We start from the raw sequence: 20,290 nt of genomic DNA, 5'->3' as shown, positions 1-20,290 counted from the left end.
GTATATATATATAAAAATGCACTTAACAGACATATAAAAATACCATGGTATATCTCACAGAATAAATTCAAGAAATACAGATTTAAATAAAATGAAACAGCCTATTCGCTGAATGAATAGAACTTAATGTGCACTAGGTGTCCAGTGGTATTGGATATATTACCGCTTGGTCAGCCGTCCATAGGGAAACAGCAGCAGCACTCAGTTTTTATACAGTCTGCCACATCCACTGGTATGTCACCTGAGTGAATGAATTTAGCCAGATATAAATGTGTTATCTCACCGCTGAGCACATAAATGGCTTGGTTGCCTCCAAATTAATCCTTGGTGTGCTGTAATCAGCGCTGCAGCTGGAAGCAGTTGCCGGGCAATGGGAGACAGGACAAGTGGTGAGAGTGCTAGCAGGTCCAAGCACTTCCGTCTCAAGCTAACGACCACCGGAGGCTGAAATGAACCGAGCTCTGTAGGGCAGTGGTGTCTGGCTATAGTTGTTATTTTCCGTGGGTCCGTTATATCATGCAGCAATGAAGTGTAAATTCAGCGTCCACTGGGAATAGTGTAGTACACCTGTAACCTTCATGTGTATTACTGCACAGCAGGGCAACTTTTTCAAAAGGCAGGGCAGGAATCAAATATTAAATATTATTAATTTATACTTACTGTTGTCATATGTATTATTAAGCCTCACCTGGGTATTATATATATATATATATATATATATATATATATATATGTAAAGTACTTTGATTGTTCTCGCTAACAAAATATTGATTTTGTATGTTTTGTTCATCTACTAAATTGTATGTCATCAACGTAACTGGAAACAGTAAAGTTGCACATTATTAAATATTATTTTGACATTCCACCCTCCTTAAACATTATGAGCTTTAATCCTATTAAAGTTCTCTGAATGTCCATATTATTATACTGTATATGTTACTGAACACAATTATGAATAAAATACATACAATTCATAATTCCGTTTCAGGTTTAATTCAATTTACTGATCGGCTGTTTTTAACTTAATCTATTTCTATGGCAGCAAGTTCATTATTTTAGTAAAACATGGAGCAGAGATCTCACTGGTAAATTATGTCTGTCTCTTTCAGGCTGGTAATGGTTTAATAATCAGATTTATGTTGTATTACCAAGAGCACTTTGAGAAAATAATGAGATTCTGCAATTGCATCTACACTTCTTTCTTAAGATTTTAAAAAACATGAAGCTTTGTAAGTGACATATCTAGGTTAACCTGAGGGATTGCTTGCAAAGGCTTCTGCTCAGTGTCTGTGCCCTGAAATAGATTCCCTGGGTAATTCTGAGTTGAGAACTGTATTAAAGGGGCATACAAGTGAAGGGCAAATGTGTTATAATTCAGAGTACCTTTATCTTAGCTCTAGTAACAGCACATGTATGTATTACATTTATTTAGTATTTTTGGTTTGTTCAAAAGGTTAACTTACTGTAGTACGGAGACTTATAATAGCAGGCCATCCAGCAGTAAAATGTTTATCTGTGTAAATATTGTACATATTCCATCGGGGCTGCCTCTGAATGTCCATATATATTTATAATCAATAAGACAGCATTGCTCTAGCATGAAAAAAATATTTGTGTTTCTATGCTTACTTCTAGGTTTTAGATTTTTTTTTCTGAACACATATAAAATGACAAAGAAACAAGTCTTTAAAGTTATCACCAGTACTGAGAATTTACACTTTAATGAGCGTTGTTTGTCTCTGAAAGATATTGTTACATCTGTTTAAATCATTTGCATTCATTCAAGCTAGTACTTTTGTCAGGGTTCCTGTGGCCCCCACAGGGGCACATTGAGAGAGGAGAGGGCCCGTGTGAAGAATCCGATCGGTCCCCCTCCTCTCTGGCAGCACAAGAGACTCTGACTTTATACTAGAGTCTACTGCGCATCTTCAGGTCTTCGGAAACATGGCGCCTGCACCTTTTTCGGGTTCACTACGATCTGCCGGCGGCCGGCCTCCCGGCGACCAGCATACCGGCGCCGGGAGGCCGGCCGCTGGCTTACCGATAGTGTGGCGAGTGCAAATGAGCCCCTTGCGGGCTCACTGCGCTCACCATGCTACGGGCACGGTGGCGCGCTACGCGCGCCACACTATTTTATTCTCCCTCCAGGGGGGTTGTGGACCCCCACGAGGGAGAATAAGTGTCGGTATGCCGGCTGTCGGGCTCCCGGCACCGGTATGCTGGTCGCCGGGAGCCCGACCGCCGGCATACTGAAGACCACCCCCTTTTTCATAGGGAAATCTGTACTGCACATGCACAAATCACAAGGAAAATGGCCACCGTACCATTTTGACTGTGATTTCTGTCTGTAGCACCGGCTTCCGCCGGACTTCAGAGGGGTAAATATATTTATATGTGTGCGGAGTGGACCCCTGGACCCAATGGGTCTGTGTGCCCCACACAGCTTTCACCCATTATAGATATGCCAATGGGGCCCTACTGTTTATTCAGTTCAGTGTCTCTATACTGGTGACTGAGTAGAACAGGAGACCTTTCTTGACCAGCTTCAATAATAATCTCTCAGCATTAGAAGAGAGATCAAATGCAAAATTTGAACTCCAAACAAACAAGAGGGGGGGTTGTGGCACTGCGCTAATGGAGAGATCTATAATTCGCTATACCTAAATTGCTAATGTAGGGAAATGTGGAATCACTACCTAATCCCACTCTATAAACACAGGGTACGAATGGATATCCCCAGCGCAAGCTAGGACGAATAAAAGATAAATAACACTATACTGTATGTATAATATAAATATTCTTTATTGAAAATGATAAATGTTGCAAATCTGATATATATTAAAAGGATCTTTTTATATCTCTGAAGTGATCTGCTTGAAATAAATTCTCATAAAAAAGTATATGGGAAAGTTATCTTGCCTATTACCGGTAAACATACATACAAACAAACTAACATACAACATAAAACATGAAGGCATACAAATTGATAATGTCCGGAATGGGTATTAAAAAGGAGATAAAAGCTCAAAGGAAACGTTCCTGAAATTATGTGTCCAAATAGGAGATATTGCACCTATACTGGTGGATAAGGTGCTTGTATACACAGGGGGTGCACAAATCTGCGGCTTACTCCCTCTGGTTTAAAGTGCACTCCTAGTTAAATAAATATGCAGCTGCTATACTTGGTTCAACTCATATGAGAGCGCTGAACGGCAGATCCTGAAGAAGCCTTGTTGGTAAGGTGAAACGCGTAGATCCCAGATCGAATCGATCCTGTACACTGCCGTTCAGCGCTGAGAACGGCATGACGGGATATCCGCCGGCGGACTCTGGACTCACCCGTCAGTGGGAACACAGGATATCAGTGGACCAGTTTGAAAGACCTGCAGCACGGAGCATTCCTTGAGGTATTTATCCCTCAAAACACCGACTATATCTTTAACCTGCATGGGACATTATTATCTTGGGAGCCCACTTGCTGTATAGATGGACTCAGACTAAACAGTGATTGACTTACTTTGATCTCATGAGTTGAACCAAGTATAGTAGCTGCATATTTATTTAACTAGGAGTGCACTTTAAACCAGAGGGAGTAAGCCGCAGATTTGTGCACCCCATGTGTATACAAGCACTTTATCCACCAGTATAGGTGCAATATCTCCTATTTGGACACAGAATTTCAGGAACGTTTCCTTTGAGCTTTTATCTGCTTTTTAATACCCATTCCGGACATTGGCCCTCATTCCGAGTTGTTCGCTCGCAAGCTGCTTTTAGCAGAATTGCACACGCTAAGCCGCAGCCTAATGGGTGTGAACCTTAGCTTAGCAAAATTGCGAACGAAATATTCTCAAAATTGCGAATAGAAATTTCTTTGCAGTTTCTGAGTAGCTCGACACTTACTCTGCCACTGCGATCATTCAGTCAGTTTCGTTCCTGGTTTGACGTCACAAACACACCCAGCGTTCGCCCAGACACTCCCCTGTTTCTCCAGCCACTCCCGCGTTTTTGCCAGAAACGGCAGTGTTTTTTCACACACTCCCATAAAACGGTCAGTTTCCGCCCAGAAACACCCACTTCCTGTCAATCACATTACGATCACCAGAACAAAGAAAAAACCTCGTACTGCCATGAGTAAAATACCAAACTTCTTAGCAAATTTACTTGGCGCAGTCGCAGTGCGAACATTGCGCATGCGCAAATAGCGGAAAATCGCTGCGATGCGAAGAAAATTACCGAGCGAACAACTCGGAATGAGGGCCATTACCAATTTGTATGCCTTCATGTTTTATGTTGTATGTTAGTTTGTTTGTATGTTTACCGGTAATAGGCAAGATAACTTTCCCATATACTTTTTTATGAGAATTTATTTCAAGCAGATCACTTCAGAGATATAAAAAGATCCTTTTAATATATATCAGATATGCAACACTTATCATTTTCAATAAAGAATATTTATATTATACATATAGGGGTATATTTACTAAGGTCCCGATTTTGACCGAGATGCCGTTTTTTCTTCAAAGTGTCATCTCGGTAATTTACTAAGCAAAAATCACGGCAGTGATGAGGGCATTCGTAATATTTTGGAAGTCCTAGGAAAAAATCACGGATCAATACACCATCGGTCAAATACGCCTGCAATTTGGTAGAAATCGTGAATTTACTAAAAAGTGCAAAACACAAACACTGCCGACAATAGCCAAACACTGCCGTGATGAAATACAAATCGTGAAAAAGTGCTAAAAAAAAAACAGACCTGCTTTTTTATCCCGTGTTTGTATAGGCATTTACGGATCCATGAGATCCGTGCATGTTTTTCAGTGGGAAGGGGTGGGAAATTTTTTAATTTTTCCAAAAAAAAATGCGTGGGGTCCCCCCTCCTAAACCAAACCAGCCTCGGGCTCTTTGAGCCGGCCCTGGTTGCAAAAATATGGGGAAAAAATTGACAGGGTTTCCCCATATTTAAGCAACCAGCACCGGGCTCTGCGCCTGGTCCTGGTTCCAAAAATAAGGGGGACAAAAAGCGTAGGGGTCCCCCGTATTTTTGAAACCAGCACCGGGCTCCACTAGCTGGACAGATAATGCCACAGCCGGGGGTCACTTTTATACAGTGCCCTGCGGCCGTGGCATTAAATACCCAACTAGTCACCCCTGGCCGGGGTACCCTGGAGGAGTGGGAACCCCTTCAATCAAGGGGTCCCCCCCTCCAGCCACCCAAGGGCCAGGGGTGAAGCCCGAGGCTGTCCCCCCCATCCAATGTGCTGCGGATGGGGGGCTGATAGCCATTGTGAAAAAAAATGAATATTGTTTTTAGTAACAGTACTACAAGTCCCAGCAAGCCTCCCCCGCAAGCTGGTACTTGGAGAACCACAAGTACCAGCATGCGGCAGAAAACCGGGTCCGCTGGTACCTGTAGTACTACTACTAAAAAAATACCCCAATAAAGACATAACACACACACCTTGAAAGTATAACTTTAATGCATACATACACACCACCATATACACATACTTACCTTATGTTCACACGAGGGTCGGTCCTCTTCTCCATGTAGAATCAATGGTGTACCTGTTGAAAAAATTCTACTCACCAAATCCAGTGTAGAGGGCTCCTCGGGTAATCCATTTGTAATCCACGTACTTGTAAAAATAACAAAACGGACACCCGACCACGAACTGAAAGGGGCCCCATGTTTTCACATGGGACCCCTTTCCCCGAATGCCAGAAACCCCCTCTGACTTATGTCTAAGAGGGTTCCTTCAGCCAATCAGGGAGCGCCACGTTGTGGCACCCTCCTGATCGGCTGTGTGCTCCTGTACTGTCTGACAGGCGGCACACGGCAGTGTTACAATGTAGCGCCTATGCGCTCCATTATAACCAATGGTGGGAACTTTGTGGTCAGCGGTGAGGTTACTTTCGGTCACCCGCTGACCACAAAGTTCCCACCATTGGTTACAATGGAGCGCATAGGCGCTACATTGTAACACTGCCGTGTGCCGCCTGTCAGACAGTACAGGAGCACACAGCCGATCAGGAGAGTGCCACAACGTGGCGCTCCCTGATTGGCTGAAGAAACCCTCTTAGACATAAGTCAGAGGGGGTTTCTGGCATTCGGAGAAAGGGGTCCCATGTGAAAACATGGGGCCCCTTTCAGTTCGTGGTCGGGTGTCCGTTTTGTTATTTTTACAAGTACGTGGATTACAAATGGATTACCCGAGGAGCCCTCTACACTGGATTTGGTGAGTAGAATTTTTTCAACAGGTACCCCATGGATTCTACATGGAGAAGAGGACCGACCCTCGTGTGAACATAAGGTAAGTATGTGTATATGGTGGTGTGTATGTATGCATTAAAGTTATACTTTCAAGGTGTGTGTGTTATGTCTTTATTGGGGTATTTTTTTAGTAGTAGTACTACAGGTACCAGCGGGCCCGGTTTTCCGCCGCATGCTGGTACTTGTGGTTCTCCAAGTACAAGCTTGCGGGGGAGGCTTGCTGGGACTTGTAGTACTGTTACTAAAAACAATATTCATTTTTTTTCACAATGGCTATCAGCCCCCCATCCGCAGCACATTGGATGGGGGGGACAGCCTCGGACTTCACCCCTGGCCCTTGGGTGGCTGGAGGGGGGGGACCCCTTGATTGAAGGGGTTCCCACTCCTCCAGGGTACCCCGGCCAGGGGTGACTAGTTGGGTATTTAATGCCACGGCCGCAGGGCACTGTATAAAAGTGACCCCCGGCTGTGGCATTATCTGTCCAGCTAGTGGAGCCCGGTGCTGGTTTCAAAAATACGGGGGACCCCTACGCTTTTTGTCCCCCGTATTTTTGGAACCAGGACCAGGCGCAGAGCCCGGTGCTGGTTGCTTAAATATGGGGGAACCCCTGTCAATTTTTTTCCCATATTTTTGCAACCAGGACCGGCTCAAGGAGCCCAAGGCTGGTTTGGCTTAGGAAGGGGGACCCCACGCAATTTTTTTTTTAAGTTTAAACATTTATTTTTTTTTTTTTTACAAGGTGCACAATGAAGCCCAGCATGGATCTCTCAGATCCGGCCGAGATTCATTGTATTAAAGTCGGCAGTGTTTTACAAGTCACTCACGTAAAACACTGCCTAAAAAAACGAATGACATCGACATCGGAAAACCCGAAAATGCAGAATACGGCAGCTTAGTAAATTAGTCGTAATCAATTCAAAAAGTTGCATATTTACACTTTCGATGTCATTCGTGATTGAACTTTGACCTCAAACGGGAAAATACGATTCTTAGTAAATTTACCCCATAGTGTTATTTATCTTTTATTCGTCCTAGCTTGCGCTGGGGATATCCATTTGTACCCTGTGCAAAGTTTGAACTGCCAGACGTATCCAGAGCGGAAGAATCCCACAAGCTATTCATTCTAGCACTGACCCGGAACCTCTGCTGCTCAGAGGTGATTTCCAAAGTTGACCAACAGATCTCGCCACTAGCTGCAAGGATGAGGACCATTCTGAATTAGACAAACAGTAAAATATTAGTTTTGAGGAATATATATATATATATATATATATATATACAGTATAAGTATCCAGCTGTAAGAGTCCTCTAAAATGCAGCCATGGAAATCTTTCCTGATTGTAAGTTATCCTTTGCTTCTGTGTGCAGCAAGGATGGTGGTGGGTGAACATGTTTCACTCCTTCATTTATAGTCCCTAGTTGAACTGCAGTGCAATATGCATGGTATAATTAGTTTTCCCGGGATATGATGTACATTGTAATTGGGATGTGGCATATGGCTGTCTCTAGGTGTTCAGTCCCACTGTGATAAGTACTTTGACAGATTAGTATGTACCTTCTGTCATTCAGAGCTCCCATTGCGTGTCTTAGCTGGGAAGTGAAGACTTTGCTTAACCTGCTTACATTATTAAGGGGTCGCTAAACATTTTATTTATCAATTAAATTTTTATTTTCTTTACAAGTTGTTCCATTTAAGGTGAGTTTATCTAAGACCTGTGTCCCTTTTTGGTGTTATTCCTTATATCCTGTCCACCCACACGTCACTTGTTTTGAAGTGGAGTGGCGTAAGGACAAGATGTAGCTAGATTATTGGAATGTTCCCAACAGTTAGGATTGTTATACTATCACTTTAATAAGGTACACATCTGAATTACACAGGGTTTGTGAATGGCCCATTTAAGGTCTATGTTTTACCTGTTTTATTCAGCCACAGAACCTGTGTAATTAATGTGTATCTCCGATTAAAGGAATATTATAGCAACCCTGCCAACAGCACAGAATATATGGATAAATAAATCTGCTGATCTTGCTAGAGACACCTGTGCCAGGACTTAGCATCGTATGATGTGGGCAGATTTGTGATGTGAGAAGGGAATTTATGACAGTCACTGTGATGATGATAATACAACAATTTGTAAATGGATGTCAGGCACTAGGTGGCAATAATACACATGTTCAGAAGTTACACATGCATGTGAATTAACCCTATCTGCCTAAATTAAAAATGTTCACCATATCACATGTGTTACACTTGTTATAGACAAGGCATGTCCAAAGTCCGGCCCGGGGGCCAATTGTGGCCCGTGCTCAAATTTCCAGTGGCCCGCAGGCTCTGTGAAAGCTATTTTAGGCGCGTGGCCTGGTGTCTGAAGGCTAGAGAGTCGTGTCTCTGCTGAGCTCCTACAAAGGCTACCCATCAACAGCTAAAGCAGACATCTTCTCCCTGCGGAGCCCACTCTACTGCTCACCCGATATTGAGGAGACCGGAGGGGACTGAGCAGCGGAGCCGAGGAGTGTATAAACTCGCTCCTGCGGGCTGTGGCCTTCCCTTCCACCTTAGGCCGGGATCTGCAGCACATCACGCCCCATCCACAGGCATCCCGGACCACACAGAGGACCCAGCGTGACATGAAGCAGCTAGTGGTGTCCTCCGCTAGACGTCCCCGCTCTGCTGGACCCCTGTTTCTGCCGTGTATTGGTGGCAAATGGCGAGCTAGTTTACTGTGCTCCCCTGGGACTCTGCAGTGTGACACATGCGGCGGTGTCCATCTTGAATAGGTTTGTGATCCTTGGTGGTAATTCCGACCTGATCGCTGTTGTGCGTTTTCGCACAGCGGGCGACTAGGTCCAAACCACGCATGCATATGCACCGCAATGCACAGACGCGTCGCACGGGTACAAAGCAGATCGCTGCTCAGCGATGGGTTTGTGTGACGGATCCATTCGCACGGGCGATCACAAGGAGATTGACAGGAAGAAGTCGTTTGTGGTGGCAACTGGCCGTTTTCAGGGAGGGGTTGGAAAAACGCAGGCGTGTCCATGCGTTTGCAGGTAGGGTTCCTGACGTCAATTCCGGTCCCGGACAGGCTGATTTGATGGCAGCGTCCGATTATGTCCTGGGCCGCGCAGAGACTGCACATAATCTGTTTGTACAGCTCTGCTACACATTTGTCCGCACACTTGCACAGCTAAAATAAACTCCCCTGTGGGCGGCGACTATCTGATCGCAGCAGTCCAAAAATCGCTTGCTAGCGATCAGGTCTGAATTAGGCCCCTAATTTTATGATCTCCCCCAACTAAACAATATATATATCAAGGTGCACTATTACTGGGACACCCTCTTCTGTATCTGGATAGGTGTGTGCTATATCTGGATCCTTTATAACTGAACAGTGCTGGCCCTTATTTACATGTTATAAATATATGCTGTGTCGTCCTGGCACTCTGACCATAATAATAATAATAATAATAATAATAATAATGACCAGTTTCCAGAGAACAATATCAGTGCACAAATGAGGAGGTATGCATCAGACATCTCATCTCTGGCTGAGGGGTTTCAACAGTGCTTTCAGGATTTTGCAGCTATTGAAAAGGAGATCACACTTTTTTCCTCTCCTTTCTCCGTGGCTCCTGATAACACTCCAGACCACCTGCAGCTGGAGCTTATTGAGCTGCAGTGTGACGCTGAGTATCGCAGTCGGTACCAACAGCTCCCTCGTTAACTTTTACCACCAGCTGGATAAAGGCAGGTTCCAAGAGACTTGAATATTTGCTAAGAAAATGCTGAGCTTGTTTGGCTCGACATACTTGCGCGAGAAGACATTCTCGGTTATGATCCATAACAAAAACCGCGTGAGGACAAGTCTAAGTGACTCTCACCTGCGTGACATCTTGCGCATCAAACCCACTGTCTTTGAGCCAGACCTGGCCTATTTACTGCATTCGATATCTCAGTATCACCCTTTACATTAGAGCAGGCAAGACAAGTTATTTGTTTAGTCTTCTGAGGTGATTAATGGTTCGAAGAATGTCAGGCTGAATGGTCGGCCCACACACCTTTTTACCTTACCAAATCTGGCACTCTTTGCAAAAAGTTTGGACACCCCATAGACACTGTACCTAACAAACTTGACTGTACTGTACATTTTACCTTCCATAATCCTGTGGCATAGCAATAATGAAAGGAGACATTTGTACTAAATACATCAGAAGGACTGAGTGTAAGTAAGAAGTCCAAACCCAGAGAAATCCACACAATGATTAGGAAGCAATTCTCTCTTCATTCAATGCACTCCTTATACCCAAGAGAAGTTATAAGTGTAACACCCCTAGTGGGATCCCCACGTGACAGCAGAGATATAGTAAACTCTCCCCATTCCAGCCGGTTTCCACAGGTCTTAGTGCACCCTAGTCTTCTCTTTGTGCTGGGGTATCACATACAGACCCTGTTTCTATCAATGTTCTCAGCAGTCAAGAGAGAATTCATATGAAATCCCGGCAGGCGGGATGCCGGCGGTCACATGACTGAGAGCGGCATTGCGAAACAGTGAAGGTACCGACTTCGTAGGAGGGGGTAAGTATTTCTACAACACCCCTCCACACACACACACACGCACATGCCTTAACCCTCGGGGGGGTTATTGGCTATGCCTAACTACCTAGGAGGGTCAGCTATGGTTAACCCCCGGGGAGTGGCAGCTAGGGCTGACCAACCCCCTTGCACCTAACCCAAACCCCCCCAAGTGCTTAACCCTAACCCTCCCCGTGCCCCTTTACCCGCACACTAACCGTGTACCCTGATACTCTCCTTCGGAATGTTATATGTCTGTGATCCGGCGCCGGTCTCCCGAGTGGTATCGGCTAAATGCATCCCACCAAGAGAGACTGCAGAATACAATATAGGAGAATATGGTAGAGATGTAGTAAACCTTCTAAAGAGTGGGTAGAGTGCCCATAGCAACAAATCAGCCTCTACGTCTCATTTTATAGAATGTACTGGATAAATGCTAGCTAGAAGCTGGTTGGTTGCTATGGGCAACTTCTCCAATATTCCACTCTATAGAAGGTTTGATACATTTCCCCCTTCAGAAGCTCAATGCAGCAAATGTGCTAGTAAGGGACACTATAACAGACTGTAACAAGGGTTGACCACAGAGGAACCTAAGACGCTCATCCTGGATTCTACTGAATAGCAAGTTATTGAGCTAGCAATAACTTGGAGGATCAAACTACCTTTACATGTACAGCCATGATCCCTGTTACCTTAAACCAGAGATGGAGAGGAAGAAGGTGAAACCAGAGATGGAGAAGAAGAAGGTGAAACCAGAGATGGAGAGGAAGACGGTGAAACTAGAGATGGAAAGGAAGAAGGTGAAAGATAACTGAAGTAATTCAGAACAATAAAGAGCCATATCCTCAGTGTTCAGTGCAGCAATAGTAACTGTGAGCAAGGTAAATGGAAAAAATCATATATGTGTAGATCGTAAGAAGATGAATCATTAAGCATTAATAAAGGAAATAGTGCCTCATTGGAAGAGGTCCTTCCTAAAGTACAAGACCCATAATTATTCCCTTTAGATGATTCTGTGATCTTGGACTATTGGGGATCTCCAGTGCTCCAGAATTTTTTCAAAGGCAAGCGTCTTGCAAGCTGTTGTTGTACTTAGAGATGTGCAGGTTCGGATTTACTCGGTTTCACTTGGATCTCAAAAACGGCATCTTATTGGCTATCTGCTCTCGTGTTTTGGATAGCCAATAAAATAAATCTGGATAAATCCGAACTTGCACCAAGTTTTGCGAAAAGAACTCCTAACCCTCACAGCTCTAGTTTTAATAGCTCATGTTCTCAGCATCAGTATAATGCGAGAACATGTTTAAAATCCTTTAAGTGTGTTTTTTTTTCTGGAAAGACTTTGGCACAAATGTAATATCATATGATTTGAGGCTGCCACCACAATACTGATGAGATAGTTACTAGATATAAAGCAGCATTTAGTTTTAAAGTAAAAGCAATCTGGTCTTGAGATTTTGGGAAAGATAGACACAGTTCGGGGCAGGGGCTTATAAATAGAGGCCTGTGTGCAGCCTCCTCCATCCAGGCCCCCTACTCTCTAGCCGACAGCACAGTACAGACTAAGCACAATGGGCACAGACTATATTGCGCATGCACAGATCTCCTGGAAAATGGCTTGTTGGTCATTTAAACAGAACAGTTATGAAGTTATGAAGGGAGCACAATTATGTATGTAAAGATTTTAATCATAAAACATCAGATAAAAACATACATTAAAAGTAATAATAGAAAATCACCATATTTGGCCACCTGTATGACAGTCCAAATACCAGTCCACTTGCTTTGAATCAATAGTATAAAAGCAGCTTGTTATGGAGACACATAAAACGCTTTTGGATGGTTACACAGTTCATACAGCATATAGCACGCGTCATGCTCGACCTCTCCAAACTATTCAGCTCACCACTAGTTGTATGTATCATCCGCCCAGTGGAACCTCAGTGCGGCGTCAAATAGAGGTTGCAGCCCTTTTAACTGACAGCGGGAGACGGTGGGAGGGAGAACGCGGTTCGTGTTTGTAGTGGCATTGTGTATGGCCTCCTTTGCAGGGCAATGTATATATTCTCCACTACTATTAAATATCCAAATGCAGTAGTTTAAAGCAGTTGGTCAGTGGCAATGGTGGCTGTCCTTGCTGTCCTTAACGCGTTTCTCCGTTATATCAGTTGGAACAGTTTCATCAGAAGGTAAGACAGGTAGGTGTCCAGCAGTAGAGATATTTAAATGGTCTAACAACCAATCGGAATAGACAGGTAATCAAATCTAATTACACAACATACGAAGTTGGTGAGCAATCAACACCTGCATTAAATGGTAAACCAGTTTTTTTATATATAAATTATAAAGCACAGAAAATCTTTTATTTATAATAAACCTCTCAAGGACAGAGTAAGCTGGATATAGAATTTAAAAAAAAAAAAAGATTCTCTTAAATCATGTTTAGTAAAGAAAACACATATTAAAGGCAGCACTAAGAACGTCCTATATATTTTTAGTAACAAAGAGACAAGTAATAGAAAAAACTGCATAGAGAACATTAGGCTACTATAGTTTAGTGGGGTAATCACACAACACATTGAAGACAAAGGCCTGGGCTCTAATGCAGCTTGAGATAGATATTTTCACCTCTATTATAGTTATCTCTAATTAGGTTATTTTCTTTTAGAATAAACATAGAGGACAATACTAGAACTTCAAAGCAACTGAATAGCTAGTGTTTCAAAAAGGCATCAGGTACAAATACCAAATCCAGATCTCATATATTTACAAATAATCATGTTATAGTGACCATCTATATTAGGGGATCCGGTCTGAAGATCGACAGTGTCTAGGTCGACAATGTTTAGGTCGACCACTATAGGTCGACAGTCACTAGGTCGACATGGATGGAAGGTCGACAGGGTTTCTAGGTTGACATGTGCTAGGTCGACAGGTCTAAAGGTCGACATGAGTTTTTCACATTTTTTTTCTTTTTTGAATTTTTTCATACTTAACGATCCACGTGGACTACGATTGGAACGGTAAAGTGTGCCGAGCGAAGCGGTGGATCCCGGTCACTCTACGAAGAAAACGACACAAAAAAAAAATCATCATGTCGACCTTTAGACCTGTCGACCTAGCACATGTCGACCTAGAAACCCTGTCGACCTAGTGACTGTCGACCTATAGTGGTCGACCTAAACATTGTCGACCTAGACACTGTCGATTTGATGAACCACACCCCTAAATTAGCAACTAATCAGATATAAATACAAAGAATTCATCTGCGTCACTGTGACTCAGTGGGCTTGCCATAGGATACAACAATCAAGGTAGCCAGGGTTCAAATACCACACTGAACCAGATGTCAAGCTGCCATTATGATTTGTCATATTTTCATTCATTAATATATTAGTTTACATTTATCATAACTCTTTTAGAATTTAACATTCTTCAGCAGCATATATTAACCCATCATGAACTATTGGCACACCTTTATTGATGGCAAATCATATATGATCACAATTAACACTTTCCCTTCCCCCAAATTTTTATTGACCAATTTCTTGAAATAAATGTGGCTGTCCAGGAAAAAGGTGAATCCCAGGCTTCCTTCTTCTAGTCAGATATTGACAGATATACTATAACAGTTGTATTGGTCTCCACCTCTGGAGGTTTTCTTAATATGTTCAATGCACTGAATTTTCGGCCATTGAAATCACCCTTATGTTTGGGTTTCACATGTTGAGCCAAACTATGAGTATTTACTCCCCTAGATATTTTGTTTTTATGTTCAATAAATCTTGTATGTAGCATTCTAGTCATTCTCCCAACATATTGAATGCCACAGATACAGGAAATTACATAAACAACATAGGTGGACCTACACTTAATCCTGGATTTAATTTTAAACATGATCCCCAATGAATGTGACTTACAGTACAATGGGTACTTTTATGTGTCTACATGTCTCACATTCCAATTTTCCAGATTTAAAATTACCTTATCTATCATGAAACACATCAAGCCAAGTTATAGTTCTATTAGTTTGTATAGTATTCAATTTAAAATGGCTAGGTGCTAAATACCGTTGTAAACTCATAGCCTTTTTTAAAATAATCTTTGGCTCATCATTCAAAAGTGTTGATAATATATTATCAGTTTTAAGTATCGAATAATTATTTTTATTAATGGCTTTGAATTCATTTGAAAAGGAATTATATTTAGTTATGAACTTGGGATTGTGTTCAGTTGAAAGCCCTAATTGTGGTTTCTTTTTTGATAAGAGAGACTATCTGTATTCATAGCCGTATCAAATGCTATATTTAAAATCTCATATGGATAACCTTGTGCATTAAATGATGTGGTAAGATCTTTTGCTTGTGAATTGAATTGATCCATCTTTTCCATTTTGAGCGGAAAAATGTACTTTTAGGTATGTTCTTTACCCAAGGGCGATGATGACATCTGCGATAGTCCAGGAAATGACTACAGTCAACTTCTTTCCTAAATGTAGACGTGAATATTTTATAATCCCTGATGGAAAGGGCATTTTCCTGGAGATCTCTTTATTGCACATGTGCAAAATGGCAGGAAAATGGCCGCTGTGCAATTTTCACTGACATTTGTAGACAGATGCTGTTGTCGATAGGGAACTCCAGAGAGGTTAGTATTGAAAAAATGGGTGCAGTGTGGGCCCCCGTGGACTCGGAGGCCCATGTGCGCCACACATTCTGCACCCATTATAGATACGCCACTGGTTCAGTAGATAAAATCATGCCCTGAAAGGGGGTAGTTATTATAAACCTAAAAATGGCAACAAGTAATACTCAATTTAGATGTTTCTTCTCCAATGAGTATTGCTGCAGCGTCATGAATTATTGTGGCAACCGGAAGCTTTCTGTACCAGAACATTCATGTTTGAAGTTGCAAAGCCGACCCTGGTAAAAAATACTGTAAATCACATTATTACGGAGACTGAAAGAGTGAACGGATGATTGAGCTATCTATCGGCGGACCATACTTTCCGCGTAATGGGTATTTCTTGGTAGCAACTGTGTGAGTGTCATTGGAGTGTTGTGGACATGTAGCCAGACTTCCATGATCTTTCGGAGTATGCAGAAGCAGATTGGTTTATGACAGATCTTTTGCGCCAAGCGTAGGGTGGGCTTAAGTGTCAATACTAGCTGCTACGGCAGCAGACAGGAAAACAGTGGGCAGGCTGGCCATCTGCATGAAGGCAGACGGGTAATCCGCATAGACAGGGAGATAATCACATTATAGCATACGGCTGCAGTGGCAGTACAAGAAGTGACCACAGATGCGTCTGACTCACAGGGGTAAATTTACTAAGGTGGGAGGGTTTTTTTAGTACTGATGATGTTGCCCATAGCAAACAATCAGATTCTATCTATTATCTTCTAGAAGCAGCTAGATAAATGTTAAGTAGAATCTCATTGGTTGCTATGGGCAACATCACCAGTTCTAAACAAATTAGTAAATTTACCCCACAGTCAGGGCTTTGGGGACTTGGGGCCCTGAAAATCCTAGTTGCGCTAGTCACTCTGCATTTTTCACACCCCTGAACTTTATCCATAACGTCTAAATTAATTTCACATCTTTTTTAATTTTGTTTTTGAATATAATTTTAACTGAACCTATACAGAAGAGGAGATAACTGCTGGGAAATAATTAATTAGTGATGAAACAATCTGTCAGTATATAACATGTAAGGCATAGTCATACACATGGAGCCCTCAGCCCACGCTAATGTCGTTTTTGGATCGATAATTATATATATATTTAAAAAAAGATGATGTTTTGTGCCAAACTCTGCACTAATGTGTGTTCCATCTGTCTACTGCTAAAGGCTTAAAATCATAACAGCAAGTATGCTAATCCTTATAGTCATGAATATGCAGTCTTTTCCCGTCTTCTCGCCTGGCTAATTTTAGCTTAGTATTATGGGAATGATATATTTTTGCTGCAATGTTAACTAGAAACAAAAAATACTTTAAGGATGTCATTCTCATGATATGCTCCTGCCAGAATGTCATCTTCTGACTCAATAGCAAATTGAAAACTATATAGTGCAATTTGTTTTAGGAATTTCTATACATTATTTATTTTGCATGCTACTGTATCTTTCCTTCCCCATGCTTGTAGTTGCTCCCTACTGCAAATGCAGGGTGTGGTTCATTAGGTCGACATGAGTTAGGTCGACATATATTGGGTCGACCACGTTTGGTCTACATGCATTAGGTTGACTTGATCACTATGTCGAAATGTGCTAGGTCGACATGGAAAAGGGTCAACATGAGTTTTTTTTTACTTTTTTTGGGTGTTGTTTTCTTCGAAAAGTGCCGGGGAACCCCAATTAGTGCACCGTGACCCCTCGCATGGCTCGCTTCGCTCGCCATGCTTCGGGCACAGTGCCTCGCTGCGCTCAGCACAGGTTACCGTTCCCAGTTGTAGTCCACGTGGATAGTTAAGTATGAAAAAGGTCAACAAATTAAAAAAAAATTGTGAAAAACTCATGTCGACTTTTTTCCATGTCGACGTAGTACACGTCGACCTAATGACAATGTCGACCTAGTGATCATGTCGACCTAATGCATGTCGGCCAAACGTGGTCGACCCAATGTATGTCGACCTAACTCATGTCGACCTAATGACCGCCATCCGCCAATGCAAGCTATTGAAGCAGGAGACAGATTCAACATTCATTTTAATGATCTAAATAGACAAAGTCTCCGTGACTGAAAGTGAAATGTGGTGTGACACTTATATCTGTCAGTGATAGTAAACAGCGGTTACAGAAAACTACATTAGTTACTTAATTATACCCCTTTCACACCGCCAGCAATAACAAGGGTTTTTGCACGTGAGCGCTGGGTGGAAGCAGCAAAATAATTACATTTTAGGAAAAAAATCCTTCACCAAATCCATAACCAGCCCTAACCCTCTCAGCCTGGGCTGGTATTGGCAAAAAAAATTGGGGGGGAGGGGGGGTTTCACGCTGTAGGGTTCCCCCTAGTTTCCAATATCCAGCAGCAGGCTGAACTAGCCGGGGGGATTACGCTATAGCAGGGAGACACACAGTAACGTTAACTGTAACATTAACCAGCCCAAAACTGGTCAGCCCATGGCTGGATCCCTCAGAAAGTCGAGACCCCAAAAAGTCAGCCCACTCTCCATTCCACGCTAGCATCCAGTGGTAGCTTATGATTACAGGCCTTGTACTCAGGCACAATTTTATTTTTCTGCTGGTCCACTCTGTGCATATTTTAAGAACTGCTGCCCTTGAACAATTTATCAGTGCAGCTTTGCTAATACTCGCTCCACATGTTCAAAGTCCATCAGATCGCATCATTTACCCATTATTTCACTTATTCGTGTCAGCATACCTTCGTCTTCGCATTCTTATATATATTCAGACATTCTAAATCAGCATTATCTGCGGAATGGCTACTTTGCATAAAATCGGTGGTGTTGGTGATGTTGATAATGACACCTTGCAGCACTATTTAGTAACTTCTTATTGTCTGTTTGCGTGTTGATCTCTCCATTCACTTAGTATTGCAGCTATATTATATCAAGTTGTGGTTGTTGCCTTATTTGTTATTTCCATTTGGACTTTTGCAGGAAGTATCCGTTTGGCTTTATAAAGTGATAAACAATGAATGTCAGGGAGTTTGTAGATCGTTACACTTTATATGGAAAATGTGATTTCTAATTAAAAAAGTAAAAATAAGAACTAATCGGAAATATGTTTTATTTTCCCTTAGCTATATAATTCTTTTGCATGGTTCAAATTTACTGTTTTTGCACTCTGTTTTTCATGCACACAGTGTAATAGTTGTGGCATTTATTAGCAATTTCAGCAATTTAGTTTGAAGGGATTAAAATGTGAGAGCATTTAAAATATCTTTAAGAAATCATCATTTGGTTTCCCGTAAATGGTTTAAATAGATTTGCTTACAACTTTGCGCATTGTAAAAGAAAGTGTTTCAGTTACCAAAGCTTTTTTTCTTTTTTTCTTTTTTTTTCAGCCTACAAGGAAAAAATGAAGGAGCTGTCTATGCTGTCTCTGATCTGCTCCTGTTTCCATCCAGAGCCCCGAAACAATATCACTGCATATACGTATGATGGTATGTACTCAAGCTTCAGATCTTGCTTTTGGGAAAGCTGGTTACATGGGTTATGGTAGGACGAAATCCTTGAGTTACACAATACACAATACCAGATCGCAGCCTGAAAGCCACATGTTGCACAGTTCTGCTCCAACAAACATAGGGCCTAATTAAGACCTGATCGTAGCAGCAACATTTTTCTCTAATGGGTAAAACCATGTGAATTGCAGGTGGGGCAGATGTATCATGTGCAGAGAGAGTTAAGGCCCATACACACTGGGTGATTTTGAGCTCAAAGTAACCCACTTTTAACATTTTGAGCTACTTTTAGCTCAAACTCGGCCAGTGTATATGGGCGGCCGATGAGCGTTGATGTGCACTCCCACATTATCACTGTCTCCTACTGTGGAAAGTGGTTCACCCCCGTGAACAGCGCTGAGCCGGGGTGAAAATCGCTCCGTGTGTATGCACTGAGCGATTTTATGCCCAGCGATGTTCAGATCAGCGCTGTGCATACACGCTGGGCAAAAACGCCCAGTGTGTATGCACCTTTAGATTTGGTTGGATTATTTTGTTTCTGTGCAGACTAAATACTGGCTGCTTTATTTTTACACTGCAATTTCGATTTCAGATTGAACACACCCCACCCAAATCTAACTCTCTCTGCACATGTTATATCTGCCTCACCTGCAGTGCACATGGTTTCTCTTATGTCCTAGGGGATACTGGGAATCCATTTAGTACCATGGGGTATAGACGGGTCCACTAGGAGCCATGAGCACTATAGAAGTTTGATTGTGTGTGCCCCTCCTACCAGACTCAGTTTAGAAAATGTGCCCGGAGGAGCCGGTCATGTCTCTGGAAGCTCCTGAAGAGTTTTCTACAGTTATTTTTAAAGTTTGTCATTTTCAGGCAGGACTGGATGGCACCAGCGTGCCTGCTTCGTGGGACTTAGGGGGGGAACAGCCCAACCCACTAAGGGTTAATGATCCCGTTCCAAGCTGACAGGATGCTAGCTCCTGAGGGAACTATTCGCAAGCCCCACCATGGCGAGCGTATATTCCCGCAGCACGCCGCCACCCCTAACAGAGCCAGAAGAATGAAGAGTGGTGAGTACTAAGCCGCAATCCCGGTTAGTGGATCGCCGGCCATTATGGCGGCATGAGGGTACGGAGACGCACGGCTTCTACACGGGGCAGATTGAGTCTCCTGACTAAGTACACTGTAGTGTACACAGTACCCAGGCTGGCACTAAAGGGAAATGTCTCCATTTTATGCCACAGACACATAAGCCAGTATAAAGAAGAGCGGGAAGACCGCATGCCATT

At 42.6% G+C, this 20,290-nt stretch overlaps 1 protein-coding gene across 1 annotated transcript in view; it reads left to right on the top strand.

Moving 5' to 3' along the window:
• STMN2 (stathmin 2) overlaps positions 1-20,290 on the top strand; it is an 81,194-nt gene that overhangs the window by 38,597 nt on the left and 22,307 nt on the right. The window contains exon 2 of the mRNA XM_063923941.1: positions 18,882-18,980. Within this exon, the coding sequence (XP_063780011.1) occupies positions 18,882-18,980 (99 nt within the window). The remainder of the gene's footprint in view (positions 1-18,881; positions 18,981-20,290) is intronic.

Source organism: Pseudophryne corroboree, chromosome 5 (genome assembly GCF_028390025.1).
Source record: "Pseudophryne corroboree isolate aPseCor3 chromosome 5, aPseCor3.hap2, whole genome shotgun sequence".
In the NCBI taxonomy this organism is placed as follows: Eukaryota; Metazoa; Chordata; class Amphibia; order Anura; family Myobatrachidae; genus Pseudophryne; species Pseudophryne corroboree.
This window is presented reverse-complemented; position numbering and strand designations above follow the sequence as displayed.